This window comes from Sciurus carolinensis, chromosome 8 (assembly GCF_902686445.1).
Source record: "Sciurus carolinensis chromosome 8, mSciCar1.2, whole genome shotgun sequence".
Lineage (NCBI taxonomy): Eukaryota > Metazoa > Chordata > Mammalia > Rodentia > Sciuridae > Sciurus > Sciurus carolinensis.
In genome coordinates, this window is record NC_062220.1 from 48023148 (window position 1) to 48042997 (window position 19850).

The 19850-nt window shown below is 38.7% G+C and overlaps 1 protein-coding gene across 1 annotated transcript in view; it reads right to left on the reverse strand.

The window, feature by feature from the left end:
* Window positions 1-415: 415 nt before the first annotated feature.
* Col1a2 (collagen type I alpha 2 chain) overlaps window positions 416-19850 on the reverse strand; it is a 35429-nt gene continuing 15994 nt past the window's right edge. Inside the window, exons 22-52 of the mRNA XM_047561591.1 lie at window positions 19731-19784; window positions 19528-19626; window positions 18557-18610; window positions 17992-18090; window positions 17525-17578; window positions 16970-17023; window positions 16765-16818; window positions 16449-16502; window positions 15428-15472; window positions 14205-14303; window positions 12880-12987; window positions 12155-12208; window positions 11231-11284; window positions 10465-10518; window positions 10308-10361; window positions 10104-10211; window positions 9662-9715; window positions 8770-8823; window positions 7642-7803; window positions 6548-6655; window positions 5775-5882; window positions 5362-5415; window positions 5165-5272; window positions 4974-5027; window positions 4501-4608; window positions 3965-4018; window positions 3740-3847; window positions 3170-3428; window positions 2558-2742; window positions 1685-1927; window positions 416-893 (exon numbers count right to left, since the gene is read on the reverse strand). Of these exons, the coding sequence (XP_047417547.1) occupies window positions 747-893; window positions 1685-1927; window positions 2558-2742; window positions 3170-3428; window positions 3740-3847; window positions 3965-4018; window positions 4501-4608; window positions 4974-5027; window positions 5165-5272; window positions 5362-5415; window positions 5775-5882; window positions 6548-6655; window positions 7642-7803; window positions 8770-8823; window positions 9662-9715; window positions 10104-10211; window positions 10308-10361; window positions 10465-10518; window positions 11231-11284; window positions 12155-12208; window positions 12880-12987; window positions 14205-14303; window positions 15428-15472; window positions 16449-16502; window positions 16765-16818; window positions 16970-17023; window positions 17525-17578; window positions 17992-18090; window positions 18557-18610; window positions 19528-19626; window positions 19731-19784 (2904 nt within the window). The 3' untranslated portion in view covers window positions 416-746. The remainder of the gene's footprint in view (window positions 894-1684; window positions 1928-2557; window positions 2743-3169; window positions 3429-3739; window positions 3848-3964; window positions 4019-4500; window positions 4609-4973; window positions 5028-5164; window positions 5273-5361; window positions 5416-5774; window positions 5883-6547; window positions 6656-7641; window positions 7804-8769; window positions 8824-9661; window positions 9716-10103; window positions 10212-10307; window positions 10362-10464; window positions 10519-11230; window positions 11285-12154; window positions 12209-12879; window positions 12988-14204; window positions 14304-15427; window positions 15473-16448; window positions 16503-16764; window positions 16819-16969; window positions 17024-17524; window positions 17579-17991; window positions 18091-18556; window positions 18611-19527; window positions 19627-19730; window positions 19785-19850) is intronic.

Consider the following 19850-nt stretch of genomic DNA (forward strand, 5'->3'; position numbering starts at 1 on the left):
GAAACAAGTCTTCTTTGGAACCATGGAAGAGAATGAAAATGAGACTGGCAAAGAACAAATGCTGAATCTAAAGAAGAGGGCAATTTTGGGCAAATGATCTGCATACTTTTAGTTGGAGATAAGATGGAACATATGGATGCTAAGTCAAATAAAAAAAAAAAAAACCCACACAATACAACTCAATACAGAGGAGTATTTCTTCTCAGATTCTTCTAGCACCATCAACATTCTTCAAGTATCTGAATACTATTAGTTAGCACCTTTGTATTATGAACAAAAAAGTACCTCAGTTCATGTCTGTCTAGGTCAGCACCTGATGAGGTGGATCACACAGGAAAGTGTTTTGAGGTAGTTTAAACCTTTGGAAGTTCGGGTTTTAAACTTCCCTCTGTGGAAGATATTCAGAAGCCACAAGTGGTGCAAATGTTCATGATTTTTATTTTTCAATTTTTATTTTGGTTTTCTTACAAAGGTTGACATTTTCCACAATAGGTGTAAGAGTGTTGAAAAAAACTCCAGATCTTTTGGGGAGGGGAAGAGGGAGTGGGAGTTAATTAAATCTTATTGCACAATGCTCTGATCAATCCTTCTTCTCTTTTGCCCACAATTTAAGCAAGTAGTTGTGCAGAAGAAATGGAAGGATTCAGCTTTCAGTTAAAAAAAGAAGAAGAAGAAATGGCAAAGGGAAAGTTTTTTTTTTTTCTCTCAGATTTCTATTTTTGGTTTTTAATTTAGGTTGAGTTCATTTATTTGAAACAGACTGGGCCAATGTCCAAACCGAATTCTTGGTCAGCGCCACCGATGTCCAAAGGTGCAATATCAAGGAAGGGTAGGCGAGATGGCTTGTTTGTTTTGTATTCAATGATAGTCTTACCCCACTCATTTGTCTTTTTCTGTTTAAAAAAAGAGAAGGAATAAGATATGTAAAGCAAAATTATTTCTGCATTGGATAACATCTTAACTTGAGATTTTTATAAGAACCACTTTTTGACTTGTCTGTATCATTCTGAAGATTTGTGTCCCAGATAAACAAACTTGTCTCTGAGAATATAGTGTCAAGCATTTCTTTAGGGACATATCCTGCCCAGCCTAAGTTTTGATGCATTTAAGTACAGTACAAGCAGCTTATTTCTACAATATCATTTTCAGAATTGCGATGTGTGCATGTGTGTGTGTGTGTGTGTGTATTTGGGAAGAGAAGTTGGGTAGGAATGCAGTATTGCCATAATTATTCTAATTATAGCATATTGTAGGGAATACATTACATATTTTCTCCTTTATAAAGAAAAATTATCTAAAGAAAAAAATTAAATATAGACCATACTAAGAAGTAAAATAAAATAGAATATAACTATAAATTTTAAAATGCAATGTAACTATAAATTATAGGCTCTGTAAATCTCAAAAAATTTATGTTCTTGGCATACATGTAAGACTCAAGTTGAAGGAAAAACAACTAATTCATGGACATAGTAGTTATTCCAGTACTTCAGAGTACTTTTGAAGGCAGTATCAGAGAAGAATTCTCTGGCTTTACCCATCTGAATTTAAATAAATATCTTTATGAAAAAAGAGTGCATAAGTTAGGTTTGTCATTCATCTGTTCATCTGATGAGCTAAGCTAGAACTCCCCCAACCCCACATCCCCAAACAAATGCTATTCCTACATTTTATTATTACTTACAGAGCAGCCATCTACAAGAACAGTGTAAGTGAATCTGCTGTTGCCATCGGCAACAAATTCAACATCATTGGAGCCCTGCAGAAGGACAGCCTTATCCAGGTTGCCAGTCTCCCCATCCATGTATGCAATGCTGTTCTTGCAGTGGTAGGTGATGTTCTGAGAGGCATGATTGGCCAGCAGGCGCATGAAGGCAAGTTGAGTGGCCATTTCCTTGGAGGTTACTCCTTCTACATTGTATTCAAACTGCAGAGAAGAAGATGGGAATCCCAGTTAAGTGGAGGACTCAGATATTAAAAGTAAAATTTAAAAAAGTCTGATAAAAGGAGGAGCAGTGGACTAATATCCAAGTCTTAGGAAGAAAGTACTTTTTAAGGAAACTCAATTCACTTGTCTTTGAAGCATAAGAATAGACATAAGATCTACCAGACTAAGGCAAGATTATTTAATAATGGTACCTTTGTCAGTTAAGTGTTAATGTGCGCACAGCTTTTTGGAATAAGAGCAATGAAATAGAGAGATTCATAAGTCATTTTTTCCTATAATTCTCTAATTTATGGAGTTCTAGAAGGTGTTCAATAAAGCTGGTGAAAAGGTTTGACTGAAAATTCAGGAAAACTACTTTTGTTCTAAAAATATATATGTATGGCCATTTTCTGGTCAGCACACCTTCACACTAAAGCGATAGTTCTGCTTCTCCAGTGATCATCAGCTAAGTCAAATTTTTACAAAAACTGGGAATTATATGGTTGATCCAATCAACCCATTTCTGTGCAATCTAGGACAGAACTGGTAAGACATTTAAACAGACAACTAAAACACAATCTTAAGAAAATAACATTTTATAGAATGAGGAGTGTTTGTAGGGCACCTTACCTGGCTACCACCATTGATAGTTTCTCCTAACCAGATGTGCTTCTTGGCCTTGGAGCTCCTGTACCAGTTCTTGGCTGGAATGTTTTCAGGTTGGGCCCGGATGCAGGTTTCGCCAGTAGAGAAATCACAGTATACTTTGATAGCATCCATAGTGCATCCTTGGTTGGGGTCAATCCAGTAGTAACCTTTTCAGAAAACAAGATCCAGATAATTTACCTTCTCACTGAGCAGCACATAGATTCTAATAATAATAGTCAAAGACACTGATTCCCATAAGTAACATTTTTTATGGTACTGTGATATTGTCTACTCAACATTCAACAGGAAGAGAGAGGTGGCTGTGTTTAAGATTAGACAGTTCCTTCTCATATCTCCTCCATGCAAAATCACATCAAGGTATTTACTACCACAGTAAGATCCAAAATCTATGTTAAGAGAAGCCTGAGGATGCTCACTGGTATGGAGAAGAACAAGATGCTTCAGAAATTGGTTAAAATTTCAAACACTGTGAGTTTTACCCCAGAACATTTTCCTTCTAGACATCAGTGGAAACTGAGTTTGATGAGCTCAACCTGTTAGAAGAGTCAGTGTGGCTGGGACCTTTTGACCTACCACTGCTCCACTCTGGGTGACTGAGTCTCAAGTCACGGCATGTGCGAGCCGGGTTCTTCCTAGAGCCTTCAGGAGTAAGAAGGGTCTCAATCTGGTTGTTGAGGGACTTCAGGGTGGCATCAACTTCATAATCCTTGGGTCTGAGAGAAGGTGGTGAGCGAGGCTGGTCAGCCCTGTAGAAGTCTCCATCATAACCAAAGTCGTAACCACCGCCACTTACACCAGGAGGCCCAGGAGGACCAGGGGGACCAGGAGGGCCCTGTGAAGGTAGAAATGAGAAAGGAAAAGCTTTGAATGCAGTTACGGTAAGAGAGATATCCACGCCAGCAGTTGAGCGTCATACAAAAGCAACAAGGAATGAATCTAAAGTAAATAAATAACTTGTTCCCTGGCACACTTGCAGGAATGGGCTTACAAAGCTCATTGCATATAGACCATTTTCAGATACCTTAGAAAACATATTGAAGTAGAGCTACTTTAATGTATTGTCAAAATTGCCTTGGTTTAGTCTGAAGAGATTTTTGCCTTCAATCAGTGATGTTGTTTATCATTTCACCAAATCATACTTACAGCAGGTCCTTGGCTACCCTGAGATCCTCGAACGCCAGCAGGTCCAACAGTACCAGGATGTCCAGAGCGACCATCTTTGCCAACAGGGCCAGAAGGACCAGCAGGACCCTAAAGAAGAAGGAAACCAAGTGCGTGTGAGTGAGCAAATCCCCACCAGGCAGGCACGGCCTCACTACCTTTGTTGGCATCTATTTCAGAGATGACCTATCTCTCAGATGCACCTACCCTGGGGCCAGCAGGACCAACGGGGCCAGGAGAACCTTGATCACCATGTTGACCCTTGAAAGAGAGAACAGAAAAAAAAATTCACGCTTTCAGAACACGTGTCAATAGATGAATTTCTCCCCCACTAAATCGAATGGAAAACTTTAGTTTCAATGGACTCTGGACTGAGAAAATTGAAAATGTAAAGTGGGGCTCTTTTCTCCCATTATGTCTATTAGATTCAATTATTTTTTTTCCACAAGCTATTTCAACAGTGCAATATTAGTCATTCCTCTAATTATATTTATTTTAAGTGGGGTTGAAGGACATTGTTGCCAGGAGATTTTAATATATGTATTTTTCTATCTCCCTTAACCCTCACCTTTTCATCTTGGGATGAAACAGCATCATCACTGACAGAGATGGAATTAGCCAGAGTGGGAAATGCACACGAGGCAGTATGTTTTAGAACAATAGCAGTGGAAAGGTGGAGGGGTCCTTCTGAGCTCAAGGCTTTTGAGGTCAGTGTACACGTGGAATGGCCATGTTTTACTTACAGCGAGACCTGGAAGACCCTGTAATCCATTGTGTCCCTTCAAGCCAGGAAGACCTCTGTGCCCTTTATCACCAGGCTCTCCCTTGTCACCTCGAATGCCTTGTGGGCCCTGTAAGGAAAGAAAAACAGAAAGGACTTTAAGCTTTTTAAAATTGATGCTCACTTTTCCACAAATACTGTGTAACCTGTTTATGAAGGTAACTTGAGACATGCAAAGGTCTAGATGGGTTCTCAATTTTTCCGGTAATCTGCTTTAGTTGAGCTGTCTGTAAAAGGGCTGGATGCCTATGATTATGTAATACAAACAAGCAGAAAAGACTTCAGATAGATCAAGCTATCTGCATCAATTCTTAGTATAGAGTAAATTTTTAAAGGAATATGAGGTCTAGCCTATGTATAATATCTAATTTCTAAATAGTTCGGATTGATTCTCCCCAAGTGTTGATTTGTATAAAATCTTCACTGTGTACATACACTAGGACCTCTTGGACCGACAGCACCCACAGGACCAACAGAACCAGCAGGACCCTGTGAATTGGAAAAGAGAAACAACTCATCAGCTAATCCCAAGATTCTTCTCCCCATGTCCCAGCTCTCTCCAAGTGAGGAGAAGACAAGAGGAGTCCTGAGGATGACAGCATTGAGGGAATGGTATTTAGACTTACAGGTTCACCACGGTTTCCATGTTTGCCAGTGGGACCCACGGCGCCATGAGGACCAGGGGCACCTGCAGCACCAGCAGGACCAATATTGCCAGGGTAACCGCGCTCTCCCTAACAAAGGCAAAATGGAGTTTAACATCAGTCTGTATTTTTGTCACTTTTAAATTAAAATAAATAAATAAATAAAAACACGTACTAACCTTGTGTCCAGGTTGACCATCACGACCTGGAGGACCATCACTTCCAGGGTTGCCCTGTGAAGACACCATGCAAATTGAATGCTCCTGATAAGGTTCTGTGGCCCACCAGCCCCTTCATCTCCTGACAGCTTCAAGATAACCCCGTTCAGACTGTTAAAAGGATAGGGCTTGCCAAGCCAGGTTTTCTTGGAGGCAATTTTAATATTTGGACCCAACTGTAAAGTGTGATAGTTAAAGAACCATTCCCCAGCCAAAGTAACTGTTCATATGAGAGGTCATTACACGTAGACGTTATAGAGAAACAGACCATCTATTTTAGAAACTTGGAACAAGAGAATCTTAACTCAGCATATGAAGTTACACACAATGAAATCCTGCTTAGTATTATTTTACAAACCAAGTGTTGGACTCACATCACGACCAGCTTCACCAGGAGCACCATTGACTCCGGGACTGCCCACAGCACCAGGGGGACCACGGGCCCCAGGAGGGCCTGCAATGCCCAGAGGACCCGGTTCACCCTAAAGAAGATAAAGCAACATTTCTTTCATTGGATGAAATGGTAACCTCACTCTCCAAAAACAACCGTCAGGAGATTCTAGTTTGAAGAGGGAAGGCAAACTGAATGGATCGCGAAATGTCAGGAGGTATCATTACTGTCGTTCTTGCCTGCCTTCTATACACTCAGAGGGTCAGTGTTGTATAGTTATGGAATTTTGCTCTGTATAAAGGGAATCTAATTGCACCCAATATGCCAAATGGAATAAATTCAGATAGTTGATAGAGTTTATGGAGATGAGATGATTCCTGGTTGCTGTCACATATAAGGTTAAATGGAATGATTCAGAATTTCCAGAATTTCATTCTTCCTGCAGGATAAATGATGCCAGCATTTCATATTGCAGAGGAGTAAATGCAATTAGAGCTTATATCGTTCTTAAGTGTGTAGAAAGAACAAAAATCATTCTGCATAAAAAAAAATGTTAAGCTGTGTCTTTATAGTGTATGTCTAAGTAAGGTGGTATTAAAGCTTCTTAGATAAGTGACATGTGATCTGTATAAAGAAAATGCCATGAATAAAAATCTTAAGTGGAGTTATTCAGTGATCAATCTGTCACATTTGAAGTGGCAGCTTTTAAAATCTTTTATTATGTTAATGAGAATCAGAATGGTGTCAAACACTCACCAAAGCACCAGCAATACCTGGCAGACCACGTTCGCCCCTAGAGCCAGGGAGACCCAGAATACCAGGAGCACCAAGAAGACCCTGAGGACCTGGGGTGCCAGGAGGTCCCTAAACAAGAGGAAAAATACCAAGTATTACTGGTAAGACCCTAGTTGATAATACAGATTAGTTTGAGGATTATGAAAATGAGTTTAGAGAAAGGTTTATGTCCTAATAGTGGGACATATCCTTGGATATCTTTTCTCTAGTGATGACAATAAGTTTATATCTTGGCATGCATATATTTTCTGTACATGATTCCTCCTTGTGACCATGGTACAACATTTAACACTATGTGGTTGAAATTAATGAAGTCATTTGGGGGTGGTGTAATAGAGTTCTCACAGACTCTATGCAGGGAACAAATTTTGACTTTGGCCTCTAAGGTTTAATAAAGGTGCTTTTTTTTTTTTTAAGAAACTTTACTGAAAAAAATGTTTTATTTTTTTGGGTACCAGGGATTTAACTCAGGGGCGCTCAACCATTGAGCCACATCCCCAGTCCATTTTTGCATTTTATTTAGAGACAGGGTCTCACAGAGTTGTTTAGTGCCTCACTGTTGCTGAAGTTGGCTTTCAACTCATGATCCTCCTGTCTCAGCCTCCCAAGCTGCTGGGGTTATAGGTGTGTGCCACTGTGCCCAGAAACTTAACTGAAATTTAAAACACATATATGATAAAGCACTTTCAAAGCAGCAATCATACTGGATGGTTCATGTTTGAGAAATCAGTAGCTTACTGATATTGATGAATGTATAGTAGATGGCCTCGGCAATGGAATCTTCTAAACTTAGGTGGCCTTAACAGACGACTTTAAGGGCCACTGTGATAAACAGTGACTTCCCTCATTTACTGCCATTCCTATTATGTACTTTCTGAGCATCTGCTGAAGCCACAGCACCTTAATGTGTGCTGGACAGATTTCCTGGCTCAACTGAGCTCTACTTGAGAGCCTGCAATACTCATCAACAAATATATGCCACTTGAGAATTCGAGTAGGGACTTTATTTTAGCTCAACAAAAGGTAATAAGAAAAAGGAGTTTGAAGTCACTTACAGCAGTACCAGGCTCTCCAGAGGGACCCTTTTCTCCAGTGAAGCCAGGGGGGCCAGATGCACCTGTTTCTCCAGTTCGGCCAACAGGACCTTGGTCACCACGGGGACCTCGAAGTCCTTCTTTACCAGCAGCCCCAGGGGGACCAGGAGGGCCAGTGATACCCTGTGGGCAAATGTACAAGGTCATTTACTTTCTGCTAAGTATGATGGACCTGGAAGAGAACCACAGAAGTTTTACATACTAAGATGCAAATAGTGAGATGGAGCAAATACTACCCTGGCTATTCTTTGGAAAGCTTTAGACTTTTCAACAATCTCGTAGAAAGAAGCAACTCCTTCTATACATCTCCTGAGGCTATAACATAGCAAATAACGAGGCAGGGTCAACTATTACATAGTTTTTCTGTGAGGAAAGTAATGTCATGCCACTAGTACCCAGGCATATTGGAATCAGGACCATGTAAATTTATGAGAGTTAATTGTAAGTGAGTGGGACTTTGAGTTTTGGAAGATTCTGTCCATATCTTTTAGAAGAAAGCCAATACTGGTATTTTGTTCATAATTTAGGAACCACATATGCTCTCAACTAGGTTTAATTAAATGTCTATAGGGAATGAAGATTTTTCTGTTATGAACCTGTAAAAGGATTTCAAGAAATCAACATCTTTGATTCCCCTGCTTCCCCAGAACCTTAACCGGAAGACTTAATCCTTGGTAATTAATTAAATTCTCTTGAGTCCTGACAGGAGAGTCTGAACCAGAATTAAATTAGAGGCCAAACCACCTTTAAATTTAGGAACAATTATACCTTAACAACGGAGGCAGAATGTTAGCCAAAAAGGGTAAATAGATAGAGAAATATCTGATATGTGACTAAAACTGTACTGTTTCTTTATTTTTAACAGATATCATGCCCTCAAAACAAGACTGGTGTTTGCATGACTAAAAGCCTCTTAAACTGATATTATAAAATATAATTTGGGATGATTTTTGCCTCAATGGTTGAGAAAAACTGATTTTATATCAGGAAAGTAATAGCAAATATTAGCGATAAGTTTTTATAGGGAGTTGCTCACTAGTTTCAAGTTGCTCACTAGTTTCCCATCAGAGGCCAGAGTGATTCACTTACAGAGGGTCCAGGGGGACCAGTTCGTCCAGCAGCACCAGGGAAACCAGTCATACCCTAAGAAAAAAGCACATTAAAATTCCACAGTCAAACCAACTCCAAATATTTGGATAAGAGGAATTTCTTCTCTGGCAAATCCTGATGGGATTAGGGATGGACCAAAGAGTAGGTAGTAGGCAGTTTCCTATAGGTATTGTTTAACTAGTACTCTGAAGAGCCTCCTCCTCATCTCTTCCTCATCGACATGCCACTAGTTGCTGTGCCCATATTTTGCATTAAGGTTTTGACTGTTCTTTTTGAAATACTAACATCTTAACTCATGGTTGTAAGAGCAAGAATATAAGACACTACGTCACTATTACACATTAATTGTATACATTGGTGGCTATCTTAACTACCTGACTAATGGAAGGGGCACAAAATAACTGAAGGAGTAATGTTGTTTATAGAGAATGTGTGTAGAAAGAACAAATGACCTAGGGCAATAGGCACTGCCTGATGAGAGACATCAGGTAGAATTCATTCGTGGGGAACTCTGGGCCTCTAGAAAGTCAAACTGGTAACACTAGAAAGGCGAAGGACTAGGTCAGGTGGAAAAAGGGGGACATCAAAAAAGGATAAATATTTTATCCACTTCACAGTTCAACCACTAGGGGTCGACCTTGGGAATGACCTCAAGTGAGATGTAGCAACAGACTGCATTGAGTCTCAGCTGGGATTAATATCCTGGGTGACTGACCTTAACTTCAATATCAGAATTGCTCCGATTAGAATGAACTTGAATCTCAAGAATCCTCTAGTAAGAGTTTAAATTTACTAAAGATTTCAAAACTTTCAAGTTATCCCTAATAGAATCTGAAGAAAGAAGTGATCAGAGTCCCTTGTAAATACTTACAGGGGGTCCTCCATCACCACGACCTCCAGCAGGACCAGGGGGACCATTTGGACCCTAAATGCAAACAGAAAGATGGGGTCAAACGACAAAAAAAATGATTCTTTTTTCCAAAAGAACCCACACGTTACTCTTTTTCCAAAAGGATCATTCCCATTCCCATTAGAAGAAAATTCATAAGTGAAAAATAATTATGTGTCATATGAAATACATGTTCTTACTTAAATATTACCACCCTCTGGATTACTGAAGAATTAAATAAGACATTACCAGCAAAACTTTCATGTTAATTAGTGTGCAAAGGTTAACTTTTTAAAAAAAATATCATCTTCTTTCTGGTATATTTCCTAGTATACAGTAGGTACTTGATTGATGCATGCTAAATTACAACTCCCATGGGTAATAACTACACAGTGTGTGTTGGCCACCAGAAAATTCAACTTACAGATGGGCCAGCAGCTCCAACGGGGCCAGCAGGACCAACAACACCATTTTCACCCTTAGGTCCTCTGGTTCCTCTCTCTCCTTTAGCACCAGGTTGACCAGCAGCACCCTGTTGGAAAGGATCAGTTATAGCACTGGCATTCTGATTCACTCTACTCCCCAACCTGGCATGGTTTCAGATCAACCCTCTTTATGCGATACTCACAGCAGGACCAGCAAATCCATTGGGACCAGCGGGACCAACCTCACCACGTTCACCCTAGTTGGAAGAAGGGATTTAAAAATGTCTTAGCAATCCTAAATTCATGACTGTTTAAATGTTGTGAGGTTTGAGAGTCCAAATGACTCAGATTTCTACTTACAGGGCTACCCCGTGGACCAGCTGGGCCAGCAGGACCAGCAGCACCAGCTTCACCCTGTAATGGAACAAAAGATGAATTTGCTAATGTGCCTAATGCAGGTGCTCCAAGAGGCAGGAGAAACAGAGGACAGCAGTAGATAGTGGGCTGTTGTCTGACAACAGTTTGCAGTTTTCTTGGAAGAGATAACTAATGTACATCTCACAGAGCAAAATGAAGTGGATTCCTACTTTATTTAATGCTGTATTCATTTTAAGGGTTGAAATGGTATTGGTTGTTCTCTTGCAAAAACACTATAAATCAGAACCCACAATACCAGGAGGAGGACATTTTAATTTTTAGATGGACACAGAGCTGATCTATTTGCTGCAATCTTTGCAATACAATAAATAAGGTCTATTTTAAGTGGACTGCTCAATGTGAAATGGGCACACTATGTATTTTATTGATTTTTTACAATTGAAGGCTTTGGGAAGGCTTAGTGCATTAGGATATTGTTAATGGGCAACAGGGAAAGTCTGTAAAACAAATGATAGGGATTAAAGTATAGATCAGATAGCTGGCACATCAATAGGAAGGGAAAGAGAACTTTAAACACACAGCATTTGTTTCCTGCTGCCCTATCACAACAGCTAGGTTTTTAAATAAGTGGGCTTTATACCAAGCTATAAAAATGAATTGCTGGGGCTCTTTGGGTCTAGGGCAGGCAAGAAATTTTAGATAGTGCTATCAGCTCAGAGAGTTACACTTAGTGAAAATGCAAGCTCACCCGGTCACCTGTAGCTCCAGCAGGACCAGGGGCACCTACAGCACCAGGAGCACCCTAGTAGCAAAAGGAAACATTTTATTAATTAATAACTCTCTATACCTTCAAAAATGAGTCTTGTTACCCTACTGCTCTGCCTATGCAGAGACTGAGCACTGTTACTGCACACTCTGGATGGACATCAAGAAGTCTCGGATACAATTCAGTTTTAATTATCAGGAGTACAAGAAGCCACTTTCAGGAGAAGAGAATTCCAGTAATTAAGGCAATGAAAATGTGTAAATCAAGGACAAGCTAAGAGTTTGAGAGATCTGAACCCTGCTCTTGTAAAATTCCTTGGAGAGCAGCAAATGAGTAGCCTTGTTTGGAAATGTCAGAACTCTATGGTTCGAAGGAAAGACTTTTAAGGAATGGGCTATGGGGAGTTAGCTCTGAGGGAGCAGTGAAAGGAAGAACCAAGGCTGACTGTGGTTTGGAAGTGCCATAATGTTGATACCCTAGGTAGGGTAATTATGCTTTCATGTATTTTCTTTGGCCTCTCTATGGCATTAACAGCTGAACTTTGTGGCTACTCTTAAAGTCTCAGGACAGACATATGAATAACTGTAGGACCTTGTTAAGGGTTCTGGCTTTTAAAATGTAAGAGAATTATTGTTATTTTTTTAAAGCCCTATTATCACTTCAAACATTCATTTAATGTTCTATTAAACCCAGAGGTTTTCATCTGTAGTTTGTAGTTGTTATATTTAATACTAGGGAAGTTAGAAAATTCCAGATGTGATTTCCAAAGGAGTATGTCTCGTTGATTTTTTTCTTTTGGAACATGAAAACTGATATATTAGTGGTGGGTCCAGGAAGGAATGCAATACTATTTTACTAAACTTGCTATTTTGGAAACTTTCTCAATTCAAACAAAATTCTACTTACACGAGCACCATCTCTGCCAGGGTTACCAATTTCACCTCTGAGGCCAGGTTCACCCTGAAAGCATAAAGCAAGAACAACTTTTTTTTTTTCTGACCACATTTTTGAATTAAAATTAACCTGAAGTGATTTTACAGGAGATTCTATAATTCCTTAAATTATTTAACATATTTAGTATTTCTGAATTCCCTACCATTCTATAGGATGTTGAACGAGGAAAGAAATTTTAAAAATAATAATAATTCAAAATCCATTCCAGATTATTGTCAAACATTTTCCCCCTAATTTCCATATACCCTTCTGATGCATAATCAAGCAAGGTACAAATTCATGTGGACAGAATCATAAGACAACATCACAATGGGCTGCGGGGCCTGATCACTCTTATGGCATAACTAATGCAGCAGCACGGTTGACAGCTGTTCAATAGAGCTTCTTCCCATTAATTAGGGCAGGATGAGGCATTATTGTTAGTGGCATTAAAATGAGCCTCATGTATTACTCAACACCATCTGTTTGTGTGAAATTCCATGGTAGCAAGGAATTTTGCCAGATTAGTGAGTTTAGAAATGCGTAGGTGCTAGGTGGCAGAGGGAAATGTACATAGATAGATATCAAAATGCTACCAGACCACCTGCCAAGAATTGTAAAAAATTGGGCATCCTTGTGCAGCCTCTTTGCCAGAGTTCATCAACAGTATGTATTAAGGGCCAACACTGAGAAGGTACCTTTTCTCCCTTGCCTCCAGGTATGCCAGCAGCACCCCTCTCTCCTGGGAGTCCACCAGGACCAGATGCACCAGCAGTGCCGGGAGCACCAACCACACCAGGTTCACCCTTGAATCAAACACATGTGGAATCAATTATTTCAGTGGCAAAAGAAGAAAATGAAGAAATAAACTCTTGAAGAATTCCAATTTAAACATTTAATAGATAGCCTTCTCGCTTGCTTAGAGACACAAAGGAGGGCCATTGAAAGGAGGGAGAATATAACAGGGAGATGCTATTAATGACACAATGACTAAAGAGAAGAGAGTAGTGGGAGTGGGTGGCTGTGATTCTTCTATAACCTGCTTCCAATCCTCTTAAGGAAGACTGGCACGGAGGAGGAGAGGATGGGACAATGGGAAGCAGAGAGTGAAAAATGTTTACCCATAAACCTTTTTCAAGGATAAGTCTCTTAACTCAGGCAGGAAACATGGAAAGAGACCTTATCAACTGGGGAGATGTTTGTGTTTTAGTTTTCTTAAAAGAGGAGACTATAGATTCCATTTTGTATAAACCTCCACAATTTCATGTACTTAAAACTGTTGACTAGCTTCTGAGATGAATAGGTCCCTATGAAAGGATCACCTAACACAACTCTATTTCCTTTCTCATTTCTTTTCTCCCTCTTACCTTGTTTTCATTTTTCCCCTATAATATCCTTCCACATACTAAAATAACCTTCTGCAACTACTCTTCACATTTTCTGCCTTGAAGGTAAGAATCAGAAGTTAATATGAATTGCTGCCTTCTTACTGTTTCAAGTAATCTGTTTTCCAAACTAGTATAATTCCATCTACTTTAAAATCTAAGCTGCGGATTCTATTGTAAAACAAAAGCTTTCAGATTTTTTTTTGGAGGGGGGGTGAATATAGCATCTAGTTAATGTTCATTATTATAAACTCTCATTGTTAAAATTTAACTTTTAGAAATTTTGATCCATGCATTGGGATATTGACAGGGTAAAGTATGTTTTCTAAAAAAAAAAAAAAAAAAAAAAGTCCAAATATATAGGATGGTTCTTAATTCAAACAAAAGCATAAGCAATGTAATGAGAAAAGAGGTGAAACCCACACTAATTCATTACTGTTTACAGAACACTGAGTCTCCCTGCCTCAGTTTTCTTTTGGAATGGTTTAGGTCCCCTGGAATAGGATTACTATTTACTGAGATGGAAATCATTGTAGAATTGGAAATAAATAAAAATATGAAAAAATTATCCTTTTCTTATAAAAGGTCTATTTATTGTTGGGTACAATGTCAGCGAACTATAAAACCCAAAGTTTTACCTTGTTTCCATCAGGCCCTGGGGGTCCAGAAGGACCTCGGCTTCCAATGGGACCAGCAGGACCAACAGCTCCACTCTCACCTGGGGGACCACGTTCCCCCTGTAAAGCAGAAATTAGAAGATGTCACTTTCAGAGATACTGTGTTAAACACCACAGCGCACACTTGTTCTACCACTTTTCATCAAATTAAAATTCTTTTGTTTCTGATTTTTCCATTTGTAAAATGATGGGATGGGATGGGATGAGATAATCTCTAAAAACTTAATTGGTTCTAATGTTCTGGGATTATGATTCCAAAATTTGTTGCTTTTAAGTATGATATCCAACCTTTGGGATTCATTTCCTTTTTTATTTTTTATTTTTTTTGCCTTATCTGTGATAAATCCATAGGTAAAAATAGATGTTGTTTATATGTATCAGTCAAAGGAAAAGTCTCTGCTTTGCAGTGGAATAACAATGTCAGGTGTAAAGATTGTATTCTCATATCTCTGCCCCCTTTTAACAACCTCATGCAGTAATGATGTAACAGTTTAAGATTCAACTGAGGACATATATGTGTATATTTTTATGTATCAATTTACCTATCTACATAGTATCTCTCAATTCACAGGCAAATGTCACCATAATATGGCATTCTGTGACTGAGAATATTTATCACCTAGGTTCACACTGCAACCATATTGAAGGACCTTGTTATAACTTGCTTTTATTGTACCATGGATTTTTTTAAAAATACTAACTCTGGACTTCCCAGGTTTATGGTCACTAGCAACATAACGGTGTACTTCAGTGGCAAATGAATCATTCCAGTTATGGTAATATCCACAAAAGTAAATCTTCATTTTATTTTTCTGTGTAAATTAGACTTATACAATCAACTTTAGACTGTGAATATCAACAAACATTACAAAAACTGACTTTAGATCTTTGTAAGTTATTAATTTCCCTTGGCTCAAGTTGAAACATGTCACACTTGTCTATATAAATTACTGACTACAATACTTGTATTAGTTTGTTTGTTTCTTATGACCATTTGGTTATTGAATAGGAAATTTGAATAACTAAACAGAAAAGTCAACTATCGACTTAGAAATCTAATGATCTCTACAGATCACATTTGACTATAGAAGAGGATTGCAAGGAAGGTGACTTTAGGAGAAAGTGTGCCTTCTTTTAAAAACATATTGCCAGAAGTTGATGAAAGTTAATTAAATAACACTTACTCTTGGACCAGCAGGACCAGGGAGACCAAATTCACCAGGGATACCCTAGGCAAAATACAAGGATAAGTCAAATATGAAATGTATATGTGATTTCTAAATTCACTTATGATCATGATATTTGAAAGGTTATTAAAGAGTAAAATAAAGCTGCATGATTCTACCTACAAATAGCTTAAGTATAAAGATGAATACATAACAGCAGAACTTTCAGTGGTCTATGAAAATCTACAAAAAGAGAATTCCATTGATGTCAAAGATGTATCTATTCTAGTACAGACCTGGTATCAGAAAATTTAAATATCCCATTATTTAGTCCATTGTCTTTAAAAAAGTGACAAAGCAGACTATCTCTTTTGATAATATGATAAATAATAATGAACACTATCAGACATTGCCTATTTTTAGCTATATAACAGACTGCCTTCTTAATAGAAATTATCATATTCTGTACATTACCTAGTTAATTGTATACCCAAGTGTATCTCTTTTATTACTGACCAGCTGTCTCCTTAATGTGCCCCACTGTTGACAAAGGAGACCAGGCCACAGAATGTAACTAAATTGAGGCACATTCATCACAATTACAGAGAAAATGACTCAGAACTCATGCTCTGATTGTGGATAGCAGTGTCATGTTTGAATGCCAAGAAAAACATTAAAAGCAATTTTTCAGGGTCCAGTTTGATGAAAAATCAGTGCATTTACGTTCTCACTCTGGAGAAGGAAATAATTTGTATTTTAACATTACCAAGAACAAAACAAAAAGTAGGGCTATTACATGAAATATTCATTGATAGATTTCACTTTCATAATGTGATGTTTCATTGAATCCATAAAACAAAGTAATTTGAACTAATATCAGTAACTCATTTCACTCTCTCCCTCAGCACTGACATAGACAGAACACTATCATTAACAGATGAAATATGAAACTTCCTTTTACATATTGTAATTGTGCTGCAATAGGGCATTAAACAGAAGGAAATTCTCAAGTGAATTTGCTATCACTCATTTTACTCACCCTTTCTCCTGGTTTGCCAACTTCACCAGTGGTACCTGAGGGGCCAGGCAGACCCTAAATGAAAAGAAATACAAATCTCAATCTTGTGGTAATATCCAGGGGATTTTATAATAATTGGACTTGATAGGAGATGGAACTACCTATTAAGTGTTATACACACTGTTGAGTGTTATAAGCAAACTTTGCTTTGAAAAAATGCACTCTGTGCTTTATTTCTGAAGTCAAAATATGTGTGATGGGAGAGATGGGGACAGTGAGTTATAAGTGTACCACCTGGCCAAGGGCAGATTTTGTATTTTTTTTTTTTTTGACTCACCTGGAAGCCTGGAGGACCAGCAGGACCCTGTTCACCTTTGCCACCTTGGACACCCTGAAAGTGACAGCAGAGATAGCATCAATAAAGACATGGGCCGCATTGCTATCTAGCTATCTTACTTGTGGACTGGAAAATGGAGAAGGTTGTTTTGAGGAACTAGGTACACTGTATTGCAGAAGAGCACAGGAGAAGGAGAAATACTCACCTGAGGTCCAGGGGGGCCCTGAGCACCATTGTTTCCATCAGGACCTGGAGCACCCTAGAATGTTCAACAGAAAGACCACAGGTTACATGCAAGCTAGGCAGTTTGGTATGCTTTAGAGCACCATTGAAGTGAGTTCCTCAAAGCAAATTTGTCATTTTGGCATGAATTAAACTCACTGTGAGTTTTTGCCAAAGTCTGAATCCTGCCTACTAACTTTTGATATGGTTCAAGGAAAGTCCACAGATGGAAAGCGATTTATAAAGGCCAGAGAATACTGCTATATATTTATACTCTCTTAACCACAAGATGAATAAAATAAAGACTAAATGCTTCTGTAAGTATCTTTGACTTAACATATATTCTGATTTGTTATAGCTCACTGCCTCAAATGTGTGGTTAAAGAAAAAAAAAAAAGACATTTCATGATGGTAAAAAGGACCTTTGGGGATGCCATCTGGGAAAGAAAGTGACAGAATGATATCAGATGGCCTCAAAGGATGTGTGTATCTTGGGTGAATTCTACATGAATAGATGTGTACAGCAGTTAGCACCTACCCGAGCACCAGGGAGTCCAGAGTGACCTTTATCACCACTTTTGCCAGGATCACCCTATGATAAAAATGAAAAACAAAACAAAATGAAAAAACACTGTATTACATATTTAATGTCCAACGAACCATGCCAATTTTGAAACACTGATTTCTTGCTTGCTTGCAAGCAAGAGATTTCCTAGTACTGGAATTCTATTATCCAAGGCATGATCCATCATCAGACAGCTCCAGGTACAGTATAAGGGGGACCTGTGTCTGCAGGGGCAGTGACTCAGAAGATGGGTTTTCAACAGGTATGTAAGGATATATCCCAGGTAAACCTTTACTGTGGTGAAAACTGCCCTGCAGTTTTCCTGTGCCGAAAGAACATGCCTTGAGAGAGTTTGGACTGGTAAGTGGGAGAAAATACTAGAGCTTTGGTGAACTGTAGCAAAAAAATGCGGAGGGAGAACAATTTGTGGTGATTCTTACGGTGGGGCCTTTGGGTCCAGGGAATCCAATGTTGCCAGCCTCGCCTCTTGCTCCAGCTGGGCCAATTGGGCCAGGTCTGCCGTCAATACCAGGGAGACCCTGAAAACAGAGTTTAGTATTTAAAATGTACTCTACATCAACATGACCTCCCTACCTCAAACTTATGATGCTTCCTGGGATAAAACAGAATAGCTTTCTGGATGCACAGAGCTTTTTGTATAAAGTGTCAATAAATTATGAATCCATTTTCCTTTTCTAAATAGCATGTCGGTACACACATGGCCAATCCAATCTCATATGTACGCAATTTCCCTCTCTCCCCGCCTCTCTCTACCCTTGTCACCTGCTTCAATTTTCCCTGCCACATTTTTCTTTTGCCTTTTCTGCTTTCAGTCCTGCGTTCATTTGGACTCCATAATTACAATCTATTACTTTGCATTCCCAGATGATGTAGGTGGCTGATATTTATTTTCAATGTATTCATGTACAAATAAGCCACAAAATAGTCTTGATAAGGGTACAATAAGTGTCCTTGAAAATATAATGGAAAATGAGCAATACTTACCACAGGACCTTCTTTACCAGCTGGGCCAATATTTCCAGGGGAACCGGGAAGACCCTATAAAACAAATGAGGAAGCTTTCATGTTAGCTCTTTAACTCACATACTCAAAGCTCAGATTAATTGAAATCTCACAAAAGCACCCCCCCCCCCAATTTTTGTTTGTTGCCTAGGGTAAATCTTTAGGGATATTAGCTAGTAGCCTGAAGGTATGAAAAGAGCCTTGAAATTTTTCTTCTATTTTTTGTGCCTTTCCCTTTATTGAATTTTAGTGAAACTGATCCATTTATAGATATCACAACAAACTGTTAAGCAACATGTTATATGGGCAAATGTATCATGCTATTTACCTCATAATAGAAAAACTAATACTTTTAGTAAGCAATTTCCAAAGTGGATTTTTTTATTGCTATATTTGGTGTCCCTATTACATGTTTATGGTACAATTACAGTTGATATTCACCCATAAGAGATAATGGAGCAAAAAAATTACTCTATTGCGATGGATTAGAGTGTCTACAGATCTAAAGGTCATTTCTCCATAGCTAGTGTGATGCTGAATACATTACAGCACTTTGTGATTGCTTGAAAAATGATTTCACTTATGAATCTAATAAACTAATAATGTATAGCCCTAATACATTTCATGAACACCTTATATAAAACTTACAAATTAAGATAAAAGATTCATGCTGATAGGAGAACTAACCTAATTTGGATATATTAAAGTAGATCTATGCTTCCAAAGAATAGATCAAGCCATTGTATCAAGTAATAAATAGGAAATTTATGAACTAACTAAATACATTTAAAAATCTACGAAGCTTTGATAAAGTTAAATTAAAAATTAAATTAAAAATGCATCTGTCAGCAAGTCTAGCAATAAATTTACTTTAGTCGTTTTTGTTATTTTCAATTTCAGCCAACAATACCCACTGCCAGATGTGACTTGCTCAGAATAAATCTGAAACTTACTCGGGGTCCCATGAGACCAGGCTCCCCAGGGCGACCAGAGTCTCCATTGGGGCCTCGAACTCCAGCAGGGCCAGTTGCACCACGATTACCAGGAGGGCCCTATTGACAAGAAAAGGGCAGAAAAAGAGGATGATAAAGCTAGTGACACAGTAACCAGGGGACATATCAAATTCTTTCCAGGGAAATGAGTGGTAGATACTAACCATGACACCAGCTCTGCCATCAGCTCCAGGAAGACCACGAGAACCAGGGTTACCCTGCAAGAAAGTACACGAAACAGAGGGGAATTAGAGAAAACCCTCGAATCTGATCAGGCAGAGTTT